The sequence below is a fragment of the Mustela nivalis genome, assembly GCF_964662115.1.
Source record: "Mustela nivalis genome assembly, chromosome: 8".
Classification (NCBI taxonomy): domain Eukaryota; kingdom Metazoa; phylum Chordata; class Mammalia; order Carnivora; family Mustelidae; genus Mustela; species Mustela nivalis.
In genome coordinates, this window is record NC_139027.1 from 60,360,856 (window position 1) to 60,388,218 (window position 27,363).

Consider the following 27,363-nt stretch of genomic DNA (forward strand, 5'->3'; position numbering starts at 1 on the left):
CTTTCAGGACCTGCAGTTCATAAACATCAGTTCAACAGTAATGCTGTGACAGACATTAATTTGGATAACGTTTGCAAGAAAGGGAACACTTTGTTGTGGGATATAGTCCAAGATGATGATGCAGTAAGTTACATAATAGAGCAAAAAGATGACAAAATTTCAGCAAAATGCAATCAGGATAAACAGTAACTTTATATGTATACATTTTTTTGTAGGTTAATCTTTCTGAAGGATTAATAAATGAAGCAGAGAAACTTCTCTGTTCCTTAGTATGTTGGTTTACGGATAGACAGATTCGAATGAGATTCATTGAAGGTTGCCTTGAAAATTTAGGAAATAACAGGTAAATAAGAATTTAAAATTTTTTTATGTAGTAGTCAGGGTTAGTTTTGTATATTCTTTACTGAGTAGGTGTTGGTGGATTCATAGCATGTAATGTACCATCACTGGCTTTTTTTTTTTTTTTTTAATAAGTGTGGCTTTCGTATTAGGTTTGAAGATTTTTACCTCACAAGAATTTTTTTTTTTTTAAATCAGTCAGTCTTGCTTTTTCAGCACACGAACACAGACACTCTTGATTAAATACCCAATAGAAACAAAGTAATAATACTCTTCATTTTTTCTGGGAACATACTGGTAACTGCTGTGTCTTTAAATTAGTTAAATGTTCTTAAACTGTATCATATATAAAAGAACCTAAATAAGATAAACTAAGTTAAACTTAAGCTGAGTATAGTATAAATATTTTGTATTTGTTTTTGTATTTTGTATTTGTGTTTTCAATATAGTATAAATATTTTGATAATGGTATTGTTCTTCTAAGTGAATTGATCTTTGGTGTCTTGACTTCCATAGTGCATAAAGAGGTTAGTGGCGGTTTCTAGTTTGATTTCCACCGTGTATTTATATACTTCTTACTGTGTATGAGATGATTACCATAAATTTGTTGATTTTCAGGCCTCTTCCCTTGGCTTTGGAAATGCCATTCTCTGATATAGTGAATTCAGTTACTAATTGAATCTGTTGTATTCTTTTGTGTTCATATAATGTTTTCAGTTTACCTCTGCCTAAGACTGATATAAATGTTTAATTTTACTGAATATTTAAGTGCTTTAACCTATTTTTTTACTCAGTTAAATTAGAAAAAGTATGTCTGATATTTTCTACTTTGGGTCTTTTATGGGCTATGTAATTTGAACAATCACAGTAGAAAAATTGCTTCTTCATGCAGGCATAAGAAACCATTAATAGACCTCTGTTAGTGGATCAGTTGCAACATTTGGCATATATTCTTTAAAAGGAATGCTTTTAATGGCTAGATGATATTTCATCATTTATGTAGGTATTATAGCAGTTAATTTTAAAGTGTTGTCTTTTAGAAGTCTTTGTGGAACACTGAAGCCTTTTTTTTTTTTTTTTAAGATTTTATTTATTTATTTGAGGAGAGAGAGAGAATGTGAGACGGGAGAAGGTCAGAGGGAGAAGCAGACTCCCCACAGAGCTGGGAGCCTGAGGGGGACTTGATCCCAGGACTCTGGGATCATGACCTGAGCTGAAGGCAGTATGCTTAACCAACTGAGCCTCCCAGGCACTCTGAAACACTGAAGTTTTTAAAAGTGATTGTATCAATTTATATTTCCCATATGTGCGTCTGTATGTATACCCTGTGGCCCAGTAATTCCACTGCTAAGTAGGTGCGTTACAGAAATACATCCAGATGATTGCCAAAAGGCACATTCAAGAATGTTTGTAGCAGCACTATAGAAAATAACTGGAGTTTCCATATAGCTGTGTAAGTGCCGCAGAAGAGTAGAAAGGAAAATGGTGGATTGTTCATTGAATGAAGTTACAGCAGTAACATTGAATGAATTATGGAATAGTGTGGATGAATCTCACAAACATAATGTTGAGTGAAAGAAGCCAGATATAAGAGAATATATCACTATTATTCCATTTACATGAAGTTTACAAAGAGGAAAATGTATTTAGTAGTCAGAATAATTTTTACTGTTGGGTTATTAGTGACTGGAAAAAGGGACACAATGAAGGACAGAAGTATGTTGGTAATAATTTATTTCTTGAGTGAGTGCTGGTTGTACAGGTATATTCACCTCCTAATATTTTCAGTTGTTAGGTTTATACATGTTTTTCTATGTATACTCCTGTAAAACTATGTGAAAGATAAAATACCATGCAACCTTTAAAGAGCTCCTTTTTAAAAATATTATACAATGATATGGGCATGTACTTTGCAGGCCTGTTAAAAAGATTGCAAGCAATATGTGAGCTGTAGTAAAATGGTTATTTCTGAAAGGATTGAATTATTTTTTCTTCTTTATGCTTTTCTATTCCTAGTTTTTCTGTAATGAACATATCTTTCTCTTAAAAGTAGGGTAACTAGGGGTGCCTGGGTGGCTCATTTGGTTAAGTGACTGCCTTCGGCTTGGATCATGATCCTGGAGTCCCAGGATTAAATCCCCCATCAGGCTCCCTGCTCAGCAGAGTCTGCTTCTCTCTCTGACCGTCCCCCCTCTCATTTTCTCTCAAATAAATAAATAAAATCTTCTTAAGAGAAAAGTAGGGAAACTTTAAAGGGACAAAAGGAAAAGTCTGTGTGTAAAATGGAAAATTGTCAATTTGGGGTTTTTTTTTTTTAAGCTTTAATTTGTTCACTTCCAAATTACTTGAAGATGAAACATTTTTAGTTTGTTCAAACCAGTTTCTGTATCCTACTATAGTTAAAGTTTTATGGAGTATGTAGTAAACATTATTGTTTTGAAGCTAATTTTACATTCAGACTTGACTCTGCATATGGTTGCTATATCATGGTAGTTTTGTAGTGAATGACAGTCATGTATGACAACATGTAGAGCACAGTGGCATTTTTCAATATAGGAAATATTCAACACATCTGGTGTATACCAGCTGAACTTACCAAAGTTACACACGTTGAAAAAAAAGTTTTGTACATTATTAGTCTGGGTTTCCTGATAAACCAGTGAATCATCTCCCCCTGCCACCCCTGAGGCAATGTCAGCCTACATATTTTTGGTTGTCACTCTAATGAATAAGATTGGAGATATGATTACAGGCCAGGGATGCTTCTAAATATCCATCACTGCAGAGGATTGCCCCTCCATAACAAAAGATTATTTGGCCAAAAATGTCAGTAGTGACCTCAGAGTTTTAGAAATCCTTTCCAAAACACAATCTTTTCTCAAATCTAGCCCCCTGAGTTTACCGTCAGAAAGGAATGTTGCACAAGGATGCTAATATTAATAGAAAAGCACTTCCTTATGTTGAAACTAATGGGTCACCTGTAGCCTTAACTCATTTAGTATTTTCCTGGCATTTGACAGAAGAACACAGAAGTCTACTCCTGATGATGTCAGTTTTTTATGTACTTAGGGAGGTTTTAGCTTTTTATTTTCTCTCTGCTAACTTGTAAGTTTTCTTTGTAGTACTTTTATTTGCCATGGTTTATAGTTCTGTCAGCATTTTTTGTTATTCCTTTTCTGTGGTCACATGCAAACACTTTCTAAAAATGCCTTTCGTAATCTCTGTGATACGCATCGTGTGTTTAGTGTGTGTTTAGTCTCAGGCAAATTGTTTTATAGGGCACATAACGACATTTTGAGTGTAGGAAGTTAAAAGTTACAGAAACACATACTAGACTGGTTTGCAGAATGTTTTCACAGAGTGAAAGCATGAGGCAGACAGTAGCTCCCACAATGGAGAGTCCACTACTTTTCAGCTTGATATGAGGTAAGATTGCTGTTCACTTGGTAGGGTGGATGTAGGGGTTGGGTTTTAATCAGCCCCTTTGGTATTTTGTTTACTAGAAGGCAGGTCCATATCCTGTGCTTAGGTATTTTCTAAGTTTCTTTCCCCTTCCAAGAATTGAATTGAGACTGGAAATTTATCTTGTGTGCTATTTTTTTCCATTCTTGATCCTCTGTAGGTACTTAAACACTGGCTCAAAGTTTTTCCCTTTGTGTACAAAAGATTTCTTGAGTAAAATGATCATGTGTCAGGGATCCTGTTTTATATAAGTAGAGGTTTAAATTGTTAAGAAATGCGTGGTACTATATGCTACTTTTGTTTTCCTCTTTTAAAGACTGTATTATGTATAGCATTTCATGTCAACTTTTGGAATACTAAAATTTATGGTGAGTAACTAGCATTTTGTAGAACACACCAGTCTTCAGATACGAAGTCCAGGATTAGGGAAAATCATTCAGACATGATTTTCTTTTCTTTCTTTCTTTTTTTTTTTTTTTAAAGATTTTATTTATTCATTTGACAGACAGGAATCACAAGTAGGCAGAGAGGCAGGCAGAGAGAAAGATGAGGAAGCAGGCTCCGGGCTGAGCAGAGCCCGATGCGGGGCTCGATCCCAGGACACTGGGATCATGACCTGAGCCAAAGGCAGAGGCTTTAACCCACTGAGCCACCCAGGCACCCCCAGACATGATTTTCTGAATAGACCAGCAAATGTGTTCATTTTGTGAAGGCAGCATAACATTTCATTGGAAGTACAGGAATACCACACTGTTGCCTAGATTGAAGCAGAGAGGGCAGTTTAGGGTAATAACACTTTTATTAAGTCTAAAATTAGTCTTTTGTTACTCTGGATCATTGAATTTTTATCTTAAACACATTGTTGCCTAAGATTGTGTTTTGTTATTTGAAACTTTTACCCTTAGAAGAAATTGTGAAATGTAGGTTTGAGTATAATGACACCCCCCCTCTTTTAATACTGAGTTTTCTAAGCATATCAGTGATCAAAACTTTGGGCAAAAAAGTTGATATGTTAGTGTAACATCTTGTAGTCATTACAGGAGAAATTCTATGACATAATTTTAAGAACAAGTTGGTAGATCTTGTGACGTTTCCTTTAAGACTGAAGTATAAATTATTATCACCAAATTATCTTACCCATTTTGTATCTGTTACTAATTTTCAGTCTATAATCTCTACTTTATATCATTTTTCCTTTTAAATTGATCAGTTTAAGTAGAAAGTTATAGTATTTTGGGATCAATTTGAATGTGGATTTGGTCATTTCTTATAAACATTTTGTATGTTTGAATTTTTTAAAGAAAAATGGAATTTTTCTGATAACCTAATGAACTTTTAAAGAAATGTTTTAGTTCTGTAAAATATAATCATTCCCTGATAACTCAGTGTTTATATTATCAATTATGGCAAAAAACATTCCTTTTCCAGTAGGAGTAGCGGAAAGATGAGTCTCATTTCTACATTTGTATTCTTGGTTATTCTAGTACATGAACCACAATATTATCCATTCATTTCAACCAGTATCCACTCATCACCTGGTTTCCTATTATGTATTGTCAAGCAGCATTACATTTTATAAAATAAAAACAGTTTATTGTGGAAAATTTAGAAAGTAAGTTTAAACAATCTAGACATTTAACACCATTGACTGTAAGAGATAAGATTTTCAGAAAATAACAACTATTGCACACTATAACACTTGTCATAGTATCTTCTTAACATCAGCTATATCTCTTTCTAGTCTTTGTTTCTTTGTATTTTATTTTTTATTTTTTAAAGATTTTATTTTTTTGAGAGAATAGGTGGCTGTGGGTGTGGGTGAGGGCAGAGGGAAAGTTACAAGCATACTCCCTGCTGAGCAGGGAGCTCGACACAGGTTAGATCCCAGGACCCCGGTATCATGACCTCAGCTGAAGGCAGATGCTTAACCTACTGAGCCACCCCAGGTGTCCCTGTTTCTTTGTATTTTAAAACCACTGTTAAAATAATTTTGAAATTTGCTTTCATGATTGTAGATGTAACTTTTCTATATTTTTTCTTTGTGATATACTGTATTGATTTTTTGTTTGTAAAGCATTAGATCAAATTAATATATATTTATACATTGTTTTTTTTATGTCTAAGTTTTTAGGAAAAACTCCACTAATGTTTCTGAAATTTTGTCAAGAGATTTGATTTGATTTGATTTTTTACAGGGAGGCAGATGAAGAGGGCGAGAGAGAATCTTAAGCAGGCTTCATGCCCAAAGTGGGGTCCTATGCAGGGCTTGATCTCATAACCCTGATACCATGTCCTGAGCTAAAATTAAGAGTTGGTTGCTTAATCAGCTGAGCCACCCAGGTGCTTCTTGACAGGAGATTTTAGATAAAGAATCTACAGTTGATTTCCCCTGATTCTCAAGGTCCATTTTCCTAAGCATCAGCAATGTGTAACTTTTGAAAAATACTAACAATTTTAATATTTAAAAATATACTTAAAAATTTAAAGTTTTTAAAAAGATTTACTTATTTTGGGGAGAGGGAGGGGGCAGAGGGCAGAATCTCAAGCAGACTTCCTGCTGAGTGCAGAGCCCTAGATCTCATGACCTTGAGATCATGACCTGAGCCAAAGTCAAGAGTCAGACATTTTAATCGACTGAGCCACAAAAGCGCCCCCAAATTTAAATGTTTTTAAATATTTAAAGAATATTTATTAGGCACTTATCGTTTCTATGATTTACCTGTTACTCCTTAATCTGTACCAATGTGGTTTTGGTCTTCTAGCATTCTACTAACATGCTGTTTCTTTTGTCATCTGGTGGTATTTTTTTTTTTTTTTTTTGTCCTCCTTCTTCGTGATTATATTAGCATTTTACACTGTTGTTCTTCCTCCTTTCTTGAAAATCTTGACTTTAAGTTCTTTATTAGATGATTATTTAAGCTAATATGTATTCATTTTGCACCACATGCATTGCTTTTTAATTAATATGAATGTCTTTGCTCTCATCAAGCACTTTCTAGTGGTAGATGCATTAAGGGATTATTCATTAGGTGGTGATGAATGAAGAAAAATTGGGAAGGAATCAGGAATAAAGAGATTCTGGGGCAGTGGAAGAGTGTTATTTAATATGGAATTGGTCAGGGTCATCCTTCTTGACATTTGAGGAGACCTGAGAAAGTATGGGAAGGAGTTCTGCACAGAGATGTTTAATGAGCATTTCAAGTAGAGGCAGTAACAAAGTTCTCAGGCAGGAGTGTGCTTGTATGTGTGTGTGGTGGGGAAAGTAAAGAAGAAAATAGGAAGGAAATTTGAGTTAGACTGATAAGAGGAATGGGGAGCACATAGGGCTTTGTAGTCCAACTTAATGTAAAGAGATAATGCATTTCTCCAACTTTGGATTTTATTCAGAAACAGGAAGTTTTCTTTTCTCTTTAATTTTTCCTACTTGGTATTTACAGTGCAGCTGTATGTTCTGATTTTCCTGGTACTCTTCTCAAAAATAGGCATTTTGGGGGACTTGTATTCTTTATTTTACTCTTTCTAGACATTTTTTCATGAAGCAATATAGGTTCTTTAAAAAAAATTCACCACCTCATTAGAGTTTGTCTTCCTTCTTTCTAGTCTCATGCAGTCAACCTCCTTGCCTACCAAGACTTTTGGGATCTGTACGTCTCTGTCTTCCCCATATCACGCCCCCCACCCCACCCCCATGCCGGCCAAGATAGGTATACTCAGATCTACTTGAAGTTGCAGAGTGATTTCTTACTTCTTTTTTGGTCCTTCATACTTGAAGTGTATGGTGTGCTTCCGTTATTAACATGGCTTGTACTGAAGTGATTTTCAGCTTGGATGCAGCTTATATTAAGTGAGAATCGGGGAGAAAGGGTTAATTTGTATAGTTTGAAAAATGCTGTCTATATTATTGCTGCTCAGAATGTGGCTCACCAACCAGCAGTTTGAGTATCATTTGTGAGCTAGTTAGAAAAATTTCTTAACTCAGACATGGCAGTCAGAATTTACGTTTCAACAAAATTTACCCAAGTGAATAAAGTGCACATTAAACTCTGAGAAGTTCTGTTCTAGATAACATACTTAATAAGCTGCTTGTCCCTATTTTCCTTGATTAAATACTCAGAAGCACTGACAACTTAGTTTTTTTTTCTATGAAAGTTATTTATCTTTACATGTTCTTCATTTGTTTTTATACTTACATATTTATAGTGTATTTTACTTTAAAAATCTTGGATTGGGATCTTAAAACTTGGGTTTCTTGCCCCACTGTATAAAATAAACTTTAAGGAAAAATTTTTAGTGTTTATGTAAGAAATATATTTATACTGTGAAGTTCATTAAAATCCTTTTGCACCTAAGATTTTTAAATAGCTGAATTTCTATAAAATGCAAGAATTAGAAATAGTAACTAAAATTATTTTATCCTATAAATACCTGTTTTTGCTGTTTCAGATCAGTAGTAATTTCACTTCGCCTTCTTCCAAAACTATTTGGTACTTTTCAGCAGTTTGGGAGCAGTTATGATACACATTGGATTACAATGTAAGTAAATAAAATAAACAGAAATATTCATTTTTAAAGACTTTTTAATAATCATAGAGCAGTTTTGAGTGACTTACTAGCTTTTACGTTGCACCGGGCATATTTGCATTTTGTATGGTTTAAATGTTTTCTTAGATTTTTTGGCATGCATTTTGCCATTTAGACCGTGAAGATTTTATCAACATCAGTAGAAAAATCTGGCTTTTGTAATTCTTTGTAGCTTAAGAAAAATACAGTAGCAAGTAATGCTCTAATTTTAGGGTGAAGATTTGTAGTATATCCACCGCAATAAAGGATTCCTGTAAAAGATAACACACTAAAATAAACAGTCTAGGATGTCTTTAATTTTTTCCATTACTAGAAATTGGTTGTAGACATTATGTCATGTTAGGGATAATCTTGACACTCACCTATTACTACTTTACATTTACAGAGAATTTAAGATTAATTTGTAAGAATGTGTTATTTGCTTTAATCAAATAGACTCTTGGAGGGATTTTAGAGACATTCAGATTTTAGGAAAAATTAGACCTATTGAAGGATTCATTTTTGAAGTCAAATAAGATGGCTTTTTACCTAATATCTTCTCACATCTAAGATTAGCTGTTAAGAGCACTTGTTTACTTTCAAAATGAGTATCATTTAGAAAAATTCTTATAAGACTTCACAATAATTCTAAATGGGTAAAGTTAGCTCTCAGTTATAGCTCTTGCTGTTTTTTTGTTCCCTTAAAGGGGACCTATTTAACCTGAACCTCTATTTTAAAAAAAAAATTATCTTAGTCTCTTGTTATTACGATGAGTCTAGCAACAATTTTATTTGTATGTATGAGAGAAAGTCATTGAGATACTAAACAGGGATAGGGAAAAGTATTTAGCGTCCTTCAAGTATAAGTAGAATGTGAGTCCAGTTTCATTTACTTTTCAAATAGTTTTTAAATGGTTGAATGACAGAATTCTAAGGTATTAAGAGATGTACTTGTAGCTAATTTGGGCAAATTGGAGACATACTGTAGCCATTTGAGGAGGTTTTTATTAAGGAATAACAGAGTAATGTCTTACACAAGTGGCCCCCTCTTTGTGGTCAGTTACTTATTAAGGACCTGAACCTAAGTATATTGAGTTGAGACCCTTTTAGCTTGATTCTTAAATTAAATGTAAATGAGCTCAGTTAATGGCAGTTCACAGGGTTTCCTATCTGAGACTGCTATCCTAAATCTCAAGTAGATCAATTAAAGGAACGCTGAGCTCCTGTGGTTAGTTGGCAGCAATAATGACAAAAACTTTGTGGATCTATTATTTGCAGTAGCACTCAACATTTGGTACTAATTATTTCTTAAATTCTTATGGCCCATATTTTAAAATTAGAAATTGCTACTCCTTGGGACGCCTGGGTGGCTCATTTGGTTGAGCAGCTGCCTTCAGCTCAGGTCGTGATCCCAGCGTGCTGGGATCGAGTCCCACATCGGGCTCCTTGCTTGGCCGGGAGCCTGCTTCTCTCTCTGCCTCTGCCTGCCATTCTGTCTGCCTGTGCTCGCTCTCTCCCCCTCTCTCTCTCTGATAAATAAATAAAATCTTTAAAAAAAAAAAAAAGAAATTGCTACTCCTTATCCTCTTAGTAGATATCCAGGTAACCAGCACACAGACTTTATTTTTTTTTTAAGATTTTATTTGTTTACTTGACAGAGAGAGAGAGATCACAAGTAGGCAGAGAGGCAGGCAGAGAGAGAGGGGAAGCAGGCTCCCCGCGGAGCAGAGAGCCTGATGTGGGGTTCGATCCAATGATTCTGGGATCATGACTCGAGCTGAAGGCATTGGCTTAACCCACTGAGCCACCCAGGCACCCCCAGCACACAGACTTTAAAAGGTCAGGTTACTTGCCCAAAGCCATGCTGCATTTATATTGGGACTGGTTTCAAACGTAAATCTTACTGGATGTTTTGTGCATTACTGGCACCTTCATTAATGATTGTCAAAGTGAGAGTAACGTACTTTGAAAAGAGTGAGTGCTATAGCATGATGTAAATTACATCAGAAGTTTTGGAATTTCAGTACTCTTCTACATTTAATAGATGTATTGGTAGTACCTATTATGTGGAATATATGATATTAGTCATGAATGTTACAATCCCTGAGATCCCTGATTGTATGTTATTTTGGAGCCTGCTACCTTATTTATTTGTTTGACAGTTTATTTATTTTTTACAAATACTCCACAATAAGAAAGAAAAAATAATTTAGTATGTGTATTATATGCCAGGCACTCTGCTTAATTGAACTAAATAATGACCAAGGCACACAGTCCATCCTTACATGGACTGTATCATACTATTTTTAATATTAACTCATATTAGTCATTTATAACTAGCTCTTGCCAGACATTTTATCCTCTTCACAGAGATAGAGTGTTTTGAGATTAAATAGTGATACTTCATGTGTAAACCTGGCGATTCACAGACCTGTACCCCTGGGGATAAAAATATATTACATGTTTATAAAAAATAAAAATAAATAAATAGTGATACTTTAAATTAAAAGAAATTAAGACATATTGCTTTATATCTTTCACAATTCAAATAGAAATAGAAGTTGTAAATTTTTGGAAATTAGAAGGTTTTGCATTTGAACAATTTTTAGATCTGCATTTTTTTCTTGTCCTAGAGTAGATTTACTTTCTTACTCTATGCCTTTAAAAGTATTTTTTCTTTCATTTGGACCAGGTGGGCAGAAAAAGAACTGAACATGATGAAGCTTTTCTTTGATAATTTGGTATATTATATTCAAGCTGTAAGAGAAGGAAGACAGAAACATGCACTGTAAGTACCTTAACTAGGTTAATTATGTTTAAGTGTTGATTGTCTTTCCTCCCAGTATTTCTACTCCCTTTCTTTTATATAGCAAATAAATGTGATGACAACTTTAGTTGTAAAAATTTTAAGAGAAAGAAATGCTCTTTTAAGTTGGAGAATTTTATAAAGTTATTTTTATAATTTTTAATCTTAAGGAACTGTAGGTTATGTAACTTTTGGCAGTTGGTTAACTTTCACTGCTGAGTTCTGTTCAAAGTCACTGTTTTCAGGAATCAAGATTTTTTTTTTTTTTTTTAAGAAATCATCAATATCCTGTTTTACTCTGTTAAGGCATTGATTCTGAAATTTTGAAATATTTCATCATTTAGTGACTTTAGATAAGAATTGTTAGAAATAGATCAGTGGTATAGCTGTGTTCAGCACTTCTTATAGGGAAAATTGCTGTCTAGAGGGAAATATGTAAAATTCAGGTTTCTGTTTTTTAGTCAGTTGGTGGGACTGATGGGCCAGGTTGGGAAAAACCAGCTTACTGTGTATCAGCTAGCCTTAGTATTTATTGAGGAAAATAATCTTGTAGACGACTTATACATAGATGAATACAGAGCACACTAAGTGTTCAGAAAAGTTACAGACCTTTAAGGTATACTTTCTTCCAAAAATGAATTATTTTTCTCCACAAATCAGTTTTATCTCCAGATTTTACTCTGTCCTTCAGAATCCCATCATCCTCTCAGACACCTAAAATTTTGAGGCTTTTGGGCTTTTTTTTTTTTTCTGTCATTTCCAAACATGAATGATGATAAAAATACCAATGTTTACTGATGCTTATCATATGCCAGATGCCATTTAACTTAAGTATTAACCTCAAGATGTACAACTCATTTGAGTTAGGCAGTTTCATTTTAAAAATGAGAATGTTTAAACTATGAGACGATAAATAACTTGCCCAAGGTCACACATTTTATAAATAGTGGAGCAGTCTACTTTCTCTAATACTCTTGAATTCTACATTATACTGTTATCAGTCTCTAGTTATCTTAATGCTAAAACATGTTCCGTGTTTTTTCACAAGTTGACATTCCCACAGAAGCTGTTGCAGTTCTATTATCCAACCTCTGTATCACTCTTCTTGACTCATTCTCTGCCATGCTCATTAATTTCTTATCCTTACTGTATTAGGAGTTGTAATATAGAATTGGAGGAAAGCACTTGGGCTTGAGAATCATGTGGACCTGGATTTAGATTATGAGTGTATTGTTTTGACCTTATTTTGATTAGTTACCTCCCTAATAAACTCTAATTATTTACATCATGAGTTTTCTAAAGAATTAAATGAAATAATTTAGTAAGTTGCACCTGGCACATAGATTGTCTACAAACAATCTACAAGTTACCTGGCTAATAACAAACTATGGTACAAAACAGACAACAAAGTTGCCCTTTACCCCCATTTAGATTCTTCACTGTGTAAAAAGTAAATTCCATTTCTTCAGTGTAGTATTTTGGGCCCTCTAAGATCAAAGCTCAAGCAGCCTTTCCTGTTCTACTAAAAAAATTTTTAGAACCTCCTATTTTATAAGCCTATTAAATTATTTCTGAATTATTACCTTAAATTTATTCTGTAGCTTTGTTTACATAGTTATCTCTACATAAGATGCATTTCTTTAAATCCTATTAAAATTATAAGTGTTCTTTGTAGTGGTGTGTATCTTCCTTTTAATTCTTCTTGAAGCAGAGGTTGAAGATAATTATGGTTTCCTGAACCTGAGCATCTCTATATATCAGTAAAAACCACAAGATTGGCAAGAAGCAGAAATACAACCACAGGACCTACATCTTGAGCATTTTTAGGAGATGAAATTCAAGCTACTTGTCCCTAGAAGTAAACCCTAAGTTACAAAGAGCTCTCACCACCACTCCAAGCCTGGGGGTTAATGAGCAAGGATGGGAGACTTAAGAAAGGGGCATGAAAGACAAGACTGAGATGAATCATCTGCAGAAAGAATCTTCTGAGAAAGTATGACATTAAATGCCAAAAAAAATAAACAGGTCTGAGTCTTGATTGTTCACAGCATTAGTTACAGGGAATTTGCTGACATTGTTAGTGGAATTAGAGGTGGAGCCTCATACAAGGGTTGTTTCTCTGGCAAAAAATAAATAGTGGAGTGGTGCTCTTTGGAGGTGAGTTTGAAATTCTCTTAGGGTACATAGTATCCTTTCAATCCTCCAGTCTTACCTTGTTGCCTGGCATCTTACAGAGAATGAAACCTTACAACAGAGAGGTGTCTGTCCTCTTAACTGCCTTGTTCTTTCAGGCTATAAAACAGAGTTGTGCATTTGCTACCCTTTGTTAAAGTATACTGAGGTCTTGAGTTTGTGGCCCATTATTTTGCATTTGTTCCATGGGGATTTTAGTGGACAAAGTTCTCAGATTTTCACCTAGGACAAAAAGATTCTTGAGGTGTGAGATAACACTTTATTTCCCAAATAGACATGTTACATATTTCTTGATTCCAGTGGCATCTAGAGAAAATCCTACTGTGTCAACATAGAGTCTACAAACAGAATGTTTTATTTTTATTTTTATTTTTTTAAAGATTTTATTTATTTATTTGACAGAGAGAAATCACAAGTAGATAGAGAAGCAGGCAGAGAGAGAGAGAGGGAAGCAGGCTCCCTGCTGAGCAGAGAGCCCGATGTGGGACTCGATCCCAGGACCCTGAGATCATGACCTGAGCCGAAGGCAGTGGCTTAACCCACTGAGCCACCCAGGCGCCCCAGAATTTTTTTTTTTTAAAGACATAATTTGCCACTGAAATTTCATGCCTGTAGGGAGATTTTTTTTGTCTTACATTTCCTGTAATGTCAGAAGCCATGGACAAATCCATGAGAATTTGCCATTATTGATGTTATCTTTGTTTTGCGTTTCAAGAAATTTCCTGGCTAGTGATTTCAGCAGTCACTGAGACCCTGACAGAGCAGAGGAGTCCTTTGAAGTGTGGAGCCAGTGGCTCTGCTATGGAAACCAAAGAAGAGAGGACAAAGGGACTGAGTCCATGCCTTCTGGGTTTATGGGTCTGTTAGTCTGAGTTTCAAATGCAGGAGGGAACTATGCAGGAAATAAAAGCGCTTTGTACAGGACAAGATTTTATTCTCCCCTTATGTCTGTGACCAAGTCCTCCAGGCTCAGAGAAGTATAGTAGCTTACTTAAAATCACAAAATAAGTACCTGATAAGAACTGATGGATGATAGAACTTGAATTTGAACGTGTACGCCAAGGCTTCTTCTACAGAATTGGTCCTTTTTAGTAAAAGGGTAAGAAGCTGTTAAGAGCTGGTCTTGAATTTTACCTGGATGGCATTTTAGTATGTGAGTTGCTTACTCTACTCATTCCTCTGTGCCCCCAGCCATCTTGCCACACATACTTTGACCTTCACAAAAGGTCCTGTGACAATAATGAAGTGAAAGTTCATCTTTTCTTTGCCAATATTAATATGAGACAGTAAGGAGCAGAAAAGGTATATCCAGCATATTTAATTTTTATAAAACCTTGGGGCACCTGGGTGGCTCAGTGGGTTAAGCCGCTGCCTTCGGCTCAGGTCATGATCTCAGGGTCCTGGGATCAAGTCCCGCATCGGGCTTTCTACTCAGCAGGGAGCCTGCTTCCCTCTCTCTCTCTGCCTGCCTCTCTGTCTACTGTGATCTCTGTCAAATAAACAAATAAAATCTTAAAAAAAAAAACAAACAAACCTTAACTTTAAACTTGAACAGCAAATCTAGTATAATTTTTGAAACCAGCTAATTTTAGGAAGCTTCTCAGATTTCATATTTACTTGAAGATATAGGAAATTGAATTGAGACTCTTTGACTCTGCAACCTGGGATATAGATCAGGGCTCAGATTGGCTGCTGCCTTTTGTTGGCAGTGTAATTTGGGCAGTTCATCTACAACTAGCCTTTGGTTTCTAACATAGAGCTAAGAACTCATGATTGATTAAGTTACATTGATTGGGTGTTCAGGTGCTTGTGGGAATTAGATTGTTGTACTGTCACAGACAAGTTCAGTATGCAGTTTGCAGGGTTGTTAAAGGAATCCTAAAATGCAGACCTGATCATGAGTTTCCTCTCCCCTCAACACCCTTTAGTGATCTCCTTTTTCATCCAGAATAATGCCAAATTCCTCTGTTTGACATTTCAGGCTGGCCACAGTCTGGACCCTATATAGCTCTTTCAGATGCATCTCCTACCCTTCCTCCCTGAGAGACCAACACTTGATTCTTAAAATGCTGTTCCTTTGGACCTGCTTACAAATTGAATTCCCTGAGAACTTTGTGAAATCACCTACTTAATAAGTCTCCAATTCTTACCATTGATTTTGTGCACATGGATTATCATTAATTAGATCTGAAGTAACATTTAAAAATGCCAGTTTTGTATTAGCTGTATTGTTTGTGAACTAGATGTATGGAATGATATTTCACTAGCATTTCTTGTTTATGGAATATAGTATTATCACTGATGGGACAGTGATAATGAAACATGCATTTTTTGGATAGAAGTGCAGTTTATTTATTCTAACCTATGTGCATATTGCATAAGTTCCAAATGACATGTTTCTTTTGTTCCACTGTTGAGTTCTTACGTATTTTCTCATCTAATTTAAAAGTATGTTTTCCTTTTTTTTGTATAACCAAAGTTATATACAGTTGGCCCTTGAACAACACGGGTTTTAACTGCATAAGTCTACTTGCATGGACTTCTTTTGATAAATACAGTACAGTACTATAAGTGTATTTTCTTTTACAATTTTCACAGTAACATTTTCTTTAATTGTAAAAATATAGTCTATAATATGTATATAAAATACATCTTGATCAACTGTGTATGTTATCAGTTAGGCTTCTGGTCATTAGTAAGCTATTAGTATCTAAGTTTTGGGAGAGTCAGAAGTTCTGCACAGATTCTCACATGCACGGGGTTTGGCACCCCTAAACCCCATGTTGTTCGAGGATCAATTGTAATTAAAATATTTAATTATGATACTAAAGTAGAATTTTACTTTGGTATAATTTAAGATTAGGACCATTAAATCTTTAAAAATAATTAAGAAGTAGGCTCTTTCAGTTAATTATTTTAATGACTTTTTAAATATAGGTACAGCCATAGTGCCGAAGTTCAAGTTCGACTTCAGTTCTTGACTTGTGTGTTTTCAACTCTGGGATCACCTGATCATTTCAGTAAGCTTTTTAATCAGTCTTTTAATCAGTATTTTAATCAGTTTTTAGGTCTGTATTGACTCTTAGAAGAGTCCAGTTAAATGTGCTCATGCCTTTAGATTTCTGTAGTGACTATTTAATATTTAATTCATATTTTCAATGCCAAATGTCCTCAGTATGTATGGCAGTATGAGCGTGACCCTGACATATTTCTGCTTCAGTCTCTGAAAATGCCAGTTTCTCAGTGGATAAAAAGCTCATTTCAAGAACAAAATATTTGGGGGTAGAAGATACCATGTTTAGGGGTGACTGTATTTTTTATTTCTTTTAGTTACAGAAGTCTTCTGTCACTCCATTTGGAAACAGCCACTGTCTACTTATTATTGTTAGGGCTAGTCTTAGTCTCAACCCAAAATTGCTTGGCTTCGCAGGTGATAGAGATATTTAGAATCCCTGGTTTTATTTACATTAATCTAAAGTTCAGTTTCATTAATAATTAACTTTAAAAAAACTGGTCTGGTATATTGAGGGTGTGGACCATATCTAAACCCACACTCTAGGTATCTTTGAGAGGAGGAAGCTTGATTTCCTTTTGGCGAGAGCTGCTTTTCACTTGCAGGACACATGTTATTTTTCACTCCATGCTTTTTCTGTGTGTCCTTGTCAACAAACTTTGTTTTAGGACATTCTCTTTCTTTAGCTATGTTTGATATAGTCAGACTTATAAGTGTCTTGCTAGCCTGAGAGGTGTCATCATGGCTCTTTTAAGTCCATGTCTGTGCTTGAGATACACCATTTACTCATTCACCTGTTTAATTTCTTCAAGTTAAGCTCTTTGTAACAAATGCCACTAAAGTGATACCAAAAGATTTAAAAATGAGACACTGGTTTTTTATAGGAAACTTCTGTTTCATGTTATTAGGTCTTTTATCACCCCATTATCACGGATAATATACAAGAAATAAATAATTTAAAATACATAAAACCAGTCTTACACATGGAGAATTCAACCTAAGACAGGTATTGTCAGCATAAATAATTCCACACAACATGAAGGTTCATGTTTCTTTAATTAAGATTCTCATTGGAAACTGTTAACCACTCTTCCCAGTATTTGAATAATGAATAATTTTTCATTATTTTGAGTAATGAATATTTTTGAATATTCATGTGTCAAATAATAATGAATATTTTTGAATTCCAATATTTTGAATAATGAATAATTTTTCTGTTCCCATTCCAGGGAGCACAGCATAGATTCTTATTGTATAGGCATATAATAACTACTGTTCAGAGAAAAGCCAAACTGAGAACTTCATTTCTCCCACATCATAGTTGTTCTTTTCTTCCTGGCACAATTCCCATTAGGTATAATATAGTTACTCCAAAGTTATATTAAATGTGGATTGGTGATTCAGTCATTTATGAATATACTTATTTTATCATATAGTTTACTGTAATTAACCTGGATACTGTTTTTTTCTTGTTGTGTTTTGTTTTTACAGCTCTTAATTTTCTTCTCTCTTTTCTTAATTATCAAATGTATTTAAATTAGAATATACTGTAAAGATTGTTTCTGGTTCATTCATTCATTCTTTCTTTCTTTTTCTTAATATTGGCTCCCAGGGGTATAAATTCTTCAACTTGTATGGTTATATGAGAAATTGATAGGGTACTTATTTTGTGATCAAATTCTGTAGATTGATACTGCTACTACGTAAATATTTTCTGAGGTGTTTTTTTTCTATTCTGGATCTCTCCTACCTTTCCCAGGTTTCTTATGATTGTATCATATTTTCCCATCCCTTTCTGATTCTGGGAAACAACCTATGCTTTGGAACCCTTTAATGATACACTTAAAAAAAATTCCTATGATGCTTTTATTCTGCCCTTTTTGGATTTTCTTCTTTATCCATAATCAGATTTGTGATTGCCTGTATTGCCTTCCCTTAGTTCTGAACAGTTCTTTTGCCTTTTTTCTGCCAAACTTTGGAATCAATTAATACTTTGGTCAAAGTACTATACAGATTTCATCTCATTATATTGGCTTCCCAGCTAATTGAATATCCTGATGTGTTGCTGTTTCCTCTTTTAGGCAGTCAATTACTTTTTGCTTTATTCATCATACAGATCCTTCCCCCCCGCAGTAGTTTCCAAAAATAATGCTTATTGGCATTTATTGTTTTTCTTCTGTGTGTATAGAATGGTCTTTAAACATGATGTGCATGTATTCCGTTAACCCTTAATTAAACCTTAGAACTGACTTCTCAACTTTTGGGATTAGCCTATCCTATTAATCATTTTTATTGTAATCCAGTGTATGTCCTTATTTTAATGAGAGTGATTTTCCAGACCAAATGGCTCTTGTAGGATACTATATAAGTTGTGTATTTTTAGATGATTTATATGTGGATTATGTATAAGTATATTTTGCATTTTGAAAGCATAAATTATGTGAAATCTCTTATAACACAATTTTTATAAAATACCTCCTTTATATTTCTGTATATATTGGCACTTCTAGTATATTGAATTAAGACCAAAATATTCTATGTACCATGATTCAAAATTTGTAATTTTTATCTAGGGTTAAGTTTAGAGCAAGTCGACATTTTATGGCATTGTTTAGTAGAAGATTCTGAGTGTTATGATGATGCACTCCATTGGTTTTTAAATCAAGTTCGAAGTAAAGATCAACATGCTATGGGAATGGAAACCTACAAACATCTTTTCCTGGAGAAGGTAATTTTATTTCTTGACAGTTTTACCATTCCTGTTGTTTTCCTGTATTTCCTTTTTATCTCTTGAAATAAAAACTCTGTTAGTTTTTTCTTCTTTTGACATAGATTTGTAAAATAGACAAATGTACTATTTTTAGCAGTCTTTATATAATTTTGTCCTATAGGTTTTATTTTGATTTTTTTCCTCTGCAGTGTTTATATTGATATGAATATGAGTGAGAGCTATGTTCTGTGACTCTTAGTTAGTTGGCTGTGGTTTTAGCCAGTCCTATGGCAGAAATAAACCAGTCTCCCGATTGGATTCCAAAAAGTCCTTTTTAGGAAGCACCATCAAGTCTTGTAATTAAAGATATTTTTCTATCCAGTTTTTGTTCTTTATCAGATGCCCCAGTTGGTTCAGGTAATAATTTTCCATTTGGATTTTGAAACTTGACAATATTAAAGCAATAGACTTTTTATTTTATACTTATTTTGAGATTATATACAGTCTTTGCAAACCAATATTATCTCTGTGGTAGAATTAAATATATATGAATGAGTTTTGGTACATATATACTAAATCATTTAATAGATCTACTACAAAGCTACAGATAAACCCTCAAGGATCTCAATTTCAAGCCCTAACTTAGACACAAACTGTGCATACAGCTACACATCTTTTAAATGCGTGTATGAGATTAGATATACAATAAATGATAAAACTTTTTATTTATATCCTCTGATTTATCTATGTATATAATGAAAATTGAAATAGATACTAGGTTTCAATTATGACCTGAATAAAATTTTCATTAAATTATTATCTATTTTTATTTTAAAACCATCACTAAAATATTGAGCTGATAACATTTTCTTCTGCAGTGGGTTACAATAAAATTACGTTTGTTAAATTTGTTAATCTAAATTTGATAAAGTAAAATCTATTCATTATCACACTTAACTAGTTAAAAAAATTTTTTTTTAAGATGCCCCAGCTAAAACCTGAAACAATAAGCATGACTGGCTTAAACCTGTTTCAGCATCTCTGTAACTTGGCTCGATTGGCGACCAGTGCCTATGATGGCGGTTCAAACTCTGAGGTATGGATTCAGACTTGACATTTTATTAGGTCATCTTATGGGATTTTTCTTTTGTTCTTCAGATTAGATTACTGAATTATTTAGTCTGCCAACCACTGAATTTATTAATTATGAAGACTGTTATTCTTAGGTTTTAAAAAGCTTTGTCTTTTGATTTTAAAAGTTATACAAAGGAAATTTGGGACTTTTTTTTTTTTTTTTTGGTTTTGGTTACCAAATGTAACCTTGGTTGTATGTAATGAAAACTTACTACACATTCTTTGATGCAGAAGAGGCCACATGAATGTTCTTAAAAGTACTGTAGAAGCTCCTAGCTAATACAGTCAAATAGTTTTATCCACTAGGAGGTTGATTTGTCTAAAATCTAATTGTTATGGCATTTGTGTGACCAAGCTTTAACTTGCTCTTGGACAGCACCAGAGTTCCTAGAATAGAATCTACCTTAAATCATCTCTGACCTTGAGCCGTGTCCATTCGTTAATTGAAGACTCACAAATTGCTAGTGTTATTTCTGGCCTACTATTCCATTTGCCTTAATGGGTGGCTGCTGGGTTTTCTTTGAAGGCATTATTTATTAGACTCACCCAGCACAGACTGTTATTTGAAAGTCTTCCTCATTGGACATGACAGTTTATTAATGTTAGCTTTGATTTAGATAGTATCTTCTCACATTTTTCATTGATTTTCTTTAGAAGTTGGAGTTGTTTATAGAGAGAAAAATAGGGAAATCTGGTTTTAGACTTTGTAGTAAAGAATAATTTTAATTGGATTTAGAATGCTTTCATAGTATCTTCCTACCTTTTTTCCTTGTTTGAATAGTGTTTTGTATTTTTTTAATATTGTGGTCTTTTTTATAAATTTCAAGGTAATTTCAGACAGATCTGTTTTACCTCATAAGTATTCCTACTCTAATTTTAATGTTATACTGCTTTTTAAGTGGATGATACGAACTCAGAGGTTTACCTATTAGAAGAATACCTTGCTTCAGCCTGCCCAACTTTTGAGAACTTCAACTCCATTTTTTCTGTAGTTTTCTGTGAATACATTCTTTTTGTCATAGCATAGTTAACATCATAAATTTAAGTAACAACTTGGGTTAGCATATTTAAATTTTTTTTCTGTGAATATCTGAAAGCAGAGGGGTTTTATCAGAGTAATTTGGATGAAAGCATTGAAGCTTTTTTCTGCTAATAATTATGTGTATGTTGTTTTTCATCACTTGTAGTGCGTTTTGGGGTTTTGAGTTTTTCCTACTATGTAGTTACAGCTTTTGGTTAAACATTACACATATGCACACACACACACACACACACACACACACACACACACACAGAGTTAGCTGCTTTATAAATTTTTTTTTTTAGAACCAGTACAGGTGTATTACAGTAGTTGAGGAAATTTTCAAGGCTTTTATCATTTTGTTATTTAATTTTAATAGGAATTGCCTTTTAAATGCTTTATAGGATATTAAAAGTCTTTGATATTGTATGGCTTTGAAACTTGAAACTACTTCAGTCTTCTAATTGTTTATATTATTGAAAATAAGATTTATAGATGTCATATTTTCTTTCTTAGCTTTGTGGTATGGACCAATTTTGGGGCATTGCTTTAAGAGCACAATCTGGTGATGTCAGTCGAGCAGCTATCCAGTATATTAACTCCTATTATATTAATGGTGAGTGATTTAAAATACTGTCTGATAATTTCTTATGTGAGGTTTTTCATTTAGCTACAATTTATTTATTTATTTTTTTAACTTAGCCAAACAATAAAGATTGATATACTGTCTAAACATCTGATTTTCAGGTAAAACGGGTTTGGAGAAGGAGCAAGAATTTATTAGTAAGTGTATGGAGAGTCTCATGATAGCTTCTAGCAGTCTCGAACAGGAATCACACTCAAGTCTCACTGTTATAGAAAGAGGACTCCTTATGCTGAAGACACATCTGGAAGCATTTAGGAGAAGGTAATTGTTTTATACTACATTATTACAGTGAATTTCAGGCGTTGTTTTGTTTTTGTTTTTTTTTTTCCTCCCATTGCTGACATGTACAAAAGTATTCCTAAAGTAAAGGTTTTGTTGGGGCAGGTAGAAAGCTTAACTTATCACAAGTGAAGGGTTAGTAATAGAAGTACTTTTATTCATAATATGTATCATTTTGGCAAGAAGGCAACATAGGTTCCCAGTAAATATTGTGGAACTTTAAGAATTCTTAAAAAACGCTGAGAAGATATGCATGAGTAAGACTCTCCAGACAGAATTCCAACTCGAAGAAAGTATTACAACTGAAAGGCAGAACACCACTACCAAAAAAAGTTTCACTAAAACCCTCACCAAGAACATCAGATAATCTCTCATAGTTGAATCAAGTTGAGTCATTTGTTTCATTTGCTGTTTTTTTTTCTTCCTGGACTAGGAGACAGTATTTTAATTTTGAATTTCCATTTACCATGGAAACATGATCAAAAAATTCTGTGTTAATGAATATCTGTATAATTAATTTAGACATACCCTGTGTAATACAGAAATAAAGCAAATTAACATTTATGAATATATCGACTGAAATGAAAGGTGAGTAGATAGTTTTAATTAAGAAATTCTGTTTGTTAAAAATCATGACTAAATGTAAAAATACAACGAATTGTGTTGGCAAAAATTGTTAAAATTAATCTTTCATCTTCAGAGCTTAGTTTGATGAGTCATATAATCGATATTTTTGAGATTCTATTTAAATTAACAGGAAATAATAATAAAAAGATGTTCTACACATTCCTTATAAATACCATGACTTCATGATTTTAATATATTTAGGCAGTGCAAAATTCTTTATTTTGATTATGATTGCAACTTATGGGAATTATACTTAAATAATACCTTGTGTTTTTAAAGAATGTTTAAGGGAACTCTAGAGTTTTGGGAACAGACATCACACTGCCTCATTACTTTACCACCCTAAAAAGTAAAAAAAAAAAAAAAAAACAAATGTGGTGATGTGTCTTATTCAAATTAATAAAAATAAATACTATTTGTAAAATTCAGATATTAAGGGTATACTGCAAAAAATGAAAGTCATCATAATCTATCATCTCTTCCTCTTAGAGATAGTTACTGTTAATGAGATGATATAAATTTTTCCAAAATTTTCTTTTTTGCTTCAGAGTCTACAAACAACAAACCGGAAAGGGCCTGTTGGCTTAAACCCTTAGTTCTCACACAGTGTTACTTGTGTTTCTAAAATATGTTTTTATTTTAAAAGTCTTTAAAAATAAATTAAGTTTCCTATGTTCAGTGGTACTGTTTATAAGTTGAATGAATTTCAGTTAAAAAATCCCTTCTCAGATGTACAGTTTTTTTTCCTAACTCATGGGAAATGATTGTGTAATATCCTTTGCTAGAAATCTTTTATACTTGTTCATGTTTTACTCTAAAAGTTAATGTTGGTGTTAAGTAACTTATAGAAGTATTTATTTTTTTGGTGGCAGTTAGAGAAACTAGAATACAGAATTGAATATTCAAAGCGCTAAGGGCTAGTTTAAAATGTCAGTAATCTTCATGCACACCTTTATGTGGTATCACTGTACAATTTCAAGTGCTTAATGTGCTTAATTTTAATTTAAAATTGTCTAACATGTATAGAATGAACATATAAAGTACTTATTGTATTAGTGTGTTTCTTATATTAAGAGAGTAAATAAAACTGTCTTTTAAAACTTTTTTTAAAGAGGAAAGGTTATAATTTAAAGAGTAGTTCTCAGCCAGAGTGATTTTGTTGGCCAGGGGGCATTAGGTAATTTGTGGAGACACTTTTAATTACCACAGCTTAAGGGAAAAGGGGGTACTATTGGAATATAGTAGATAGTGACCAAGGATGCCCTGAACATCCTACTTTGCACAAGACTGTTTCCCCTGCATGCCCCTGCCCACAACTAAGAATTATCTGGTCTTAAAAGATTAGGATTACTCGTTTGCTCTACTGTGAAAGCTGGACATTGGATTGCTTCTAGGATGTCAAGTCCATTTATTTCCTTACTTTTCATCCTTCTAGAATTGCTGATTAGTTTTTGACATTGATAATTCTTTTCTTAACGAAATTCAGGTATCCTGGATCCTGTCTTCAAACAACTGAAAATCAGTTAGAAAACTGACAGTATTTAGTGAGTGACCTTGCTAGATGCCTTTCTCCCTTAAGATTAGTCTTTGTGGTTTATTTTATAATTTTAGCAGTCATGGAATCAGCTCTCAAATTCTGTTAGGCATATATGTACTAGGATACGTTTCTGTCTCTGAAAAATGTTCCTAATAACCTTTTTTTCTCCTGTGAATGTAGGAATGAGAACTTACATTTCACTTCCTGGATTAGTTTGTTTGAATTCTCCTGCTTCACTACTTCCCATTCTCCCCCTTTAAAAAAAAAAAGATTTTTTTTTTCAATAATGTTCTTAATGGGAAATTTTTTCCTCAATAATTTTTCTTGTAAACTATTTTTTTAAGGAACTCTTAGCTGTATTTACGCATTTAAGTTGGTGCAGTATGATGAATCTAAGCTTAATGCTGTAGAGTAAATTGGAATGTGCTAGAAACTTTTGTGGGCTTTTTCCTTTTGTAAGATGTTAAAAACTCTGTAAAATTAAGGTGGTTTAAAATGATATTCTTCCTGTGTGTGGTTTTTCTATGTTTTAGGTTTGCGTACCATCTCAGACAGTGGCAAATTGAAGGCACTGGTATTAGTAGTCATTTGAAAGCACTGAGTGACAAACAGTCCCTGCCGCTAAGGGTTGTATGCCAACCAGCTGGACTTCCTGACAAGGTAGTTATATAATTTTAGTTTTCAAATTGATAACATTACCCAGTTCAAATATCTGTTCTTGCTATATTTTTAAATTGGTTGCATCTCATATTTCAGATGACTATTGAAATGTATCCTAGTGACCAGGTAGCAGATCTTAGGGCTGAAGTAACTCATTGGTATGAAAATTTACAGAAAGAACAAATAAATCAACAAGCTCAGCTTCAGGAGTTTGGTCAAAGCAGTCGAAAGGGAGAGTTTCCTGGTAAGTCCCAACATTTTAAATTTTCATAATTACTAGATTCTATTATATATCAACTTAGAACCTTTGCTTCTTTTAAGAGTATCAGGCATATTCATGGCTCCCCTCCTTTTGGTAGGGTGCTATTGATTCACAGAGAAGAGTTAAGAGTTCCTACAGATGTTATTTGCAAATTTTTTTTCTCATTTTTCTCAAAAAAAAATTTTACTTTTGAAGTTATTTGATAAGCAGTTTGGGAATTTCAAGTCTTACTTTCCATGTACTACTTAAGTACCCAGTTTTACCCAATAAAATTTTTTGGTCATTTTGGTATATTTTCTTTTATTCCCCAGAGCATATGAAAATAATACACCCTTAAATCCTACCTGTGGGGGGCGCCTGGGTTGCTCAGTGGGTTAAAGCCTCTGCCTTCGGCTCAGATCATGATCCCAGGGTCCTGGGATCAAGCCCCACATTGGGATCTTTGCTCAGCGGGGAACTTGCTTCCTCTTCTCTCTCTTTCTCTCTCTCTCTGCATGCCTCTCCACCTACTTGAGATCTCTCCCAGTCAAATAAATAAATAAAATCTTTAAAAAAAAATCCCATTTGTGGTATCTCCCCTTCCCTTCAAAAGAGTATCACATTAAGAAATTTTTCATATAGCTCCAAAAAGCATATTTGATACCTCCATTACTGTAACCACTAGAGCATTTTTAGTGTCTTTCCATAGCACATAAAGTGTGAGCTAATCAGAGGAACAACCATGAAAGCTATTAAAATTTCAGACCTTTAAATTTTAAATGTAACAGGCTGTATGTATATTTAGAAAAAAAAAAAATCTTAAAGTTTAAAAGCTGCTTTTTAGGATTTTTAATTTGCCTATGTGCAATGATAATTCTTTGGCATCTTTTAAAGTATCAGATCTTAAGTATTTTTTCTTGAATAATTAATAAATATTCTTGTTACAATAGAATAGATCTTGAAAAGTTTCCCTACCCCTATCTCTAAACCACCTGTTTCCCTTTTCCTAATATATATGTTGTTGGTTTCTTACATATCCGTCAAGAGATACCAAGAAGTAATGTAAGAATTATTCATGTACGTAAAACATAAATGGTAGCATTCCATTTATAGTGTGTATAGGAAGTTGCTTTACTCTTTTTAAATATACATATTCTGTAACGTGGTACCATGATGTGTTTTACTTATCCTCTATTAATGGGCATTTGTTTGTTATTTACGAGCAGTGCACAGAGACTATCCCCACATATACATCATCTAGTATGTGTTGGCTAAATACCTAGTTATGGAATATTCTGGTCAAAAGGTATCTTATATTGAAATATATTATACACAGAGAAGAGAATATGAAGTGAGTAATAATAAAATGAAAACTGTCCATATGTACATACCATCCTAATTAATAATAGAACATTTTTAGAAGCTACTTGTGTATTCCTCTTTAATATCCTCTTTTCCTCTTCCCTCTAACACTATCTTGATTTTTTAGTTAATCGTTTTTGTGTGTGTGGTTTGTGTGTATGTGCGTGTTCTTTATACCTTTACCTTGGGTATATATATTCCTAAAAATATGTTATTTAGTTGCTATGTGAAACAGATAAGCCTAAATTTGATAGATTAAGGAAAGGGGGAACACAGTTTTCTTGTTCCTAATGCACTGAAATTTTGTAATACCCATTCTGAGTATTTGGCCTGTTTTCAACAATTGTGATGGGTACCTTACTATGTAGGTTGGCACTTCTTAGTTTGGCAACTTGTATCTTTAAGTTTGAGGATATTTTCTTGAATTTATTGATTTCTTGTCTGCTGTTTAATAATTTCTTTCATTATCTACATGTTTTATCTCTTGGACTGTTCCAAATTTACTCATGTAAATTTTTCTCATGTTTCATTTCTTTGGCTTTAAACATTTCTTTGGCTTAAAAGATGTTTTCACCTTTATTTTGCTTTTTTTCTTTTGAGTTTTCTCTGTCATGCTTTTAGTATCTAACATCTCTTTGTTCTCTCAGTGCTCCTGTTTTCATGGTTCAGATATCTTTGAGGCCATTGTTATTTTTTTAAAAATTATTGAATCTTTTAAAATTCAGACCCATGGTTCCTGCATTTTAAGTAGAATGTTTAGCAAATTATGTGAT

General features: G+C 33.6%; 1 protein-coding gene across 9 annotated transcripts in view; it reads left to right on the forward strand.

Moving 5' to 3' along the window:
- Window positions 1-27,363, forward strand: part of USP34 (ubiquitin specific peptidase 34) — a 256,932-nt gene that overhangs the window by 120,141 nt on the left and 109,428 nt on the right. For all 9 annotated transcript variants that reach the window (XM_082746608.1, XM_082746605.1, XM_082746609.1 and 6 more), the window contains 11 exons: window positions 8-123; window positions 216-343; window positions 8,245-8,334; window positions 11,054-11,149; window positions 16,298-16,380; window positions 18,947-19,101; window positions 20,066-20,179; window positions 21,755-21,854; window positions 21,986-22,145; window positions 24,861-24,987; window positions 25,084-25,231. In XM_082746608.1, the coding sequence (XP_082602734.1) occupies window positions 8-123; window positions 216-343; window positions 8,245-8,334; window positions 11,054-11,149; window positions 16,298-16,380; window positions 18,947-19,101; window positions 20,066-20,179; window positions 21,755-21,854; window positions 21,986-22,145; window positions 24,861-24,987; window positions 25,084-25,231 (1,317 nt within the window). The remainder of the gene's footprint in view (window positions 1-7; window positions 124-215; window positions 344-8,244; window positions 8,335-11,053; window positions 11,150-16,297; window positions 16,381-18,946; window positions 19,102-20,065; window positions 20,180-21,754; window positions 21,855-21,985; window positions 22,146-24,860; window positions 24,988-25,083; window positions 25,232-27,363) is intronic.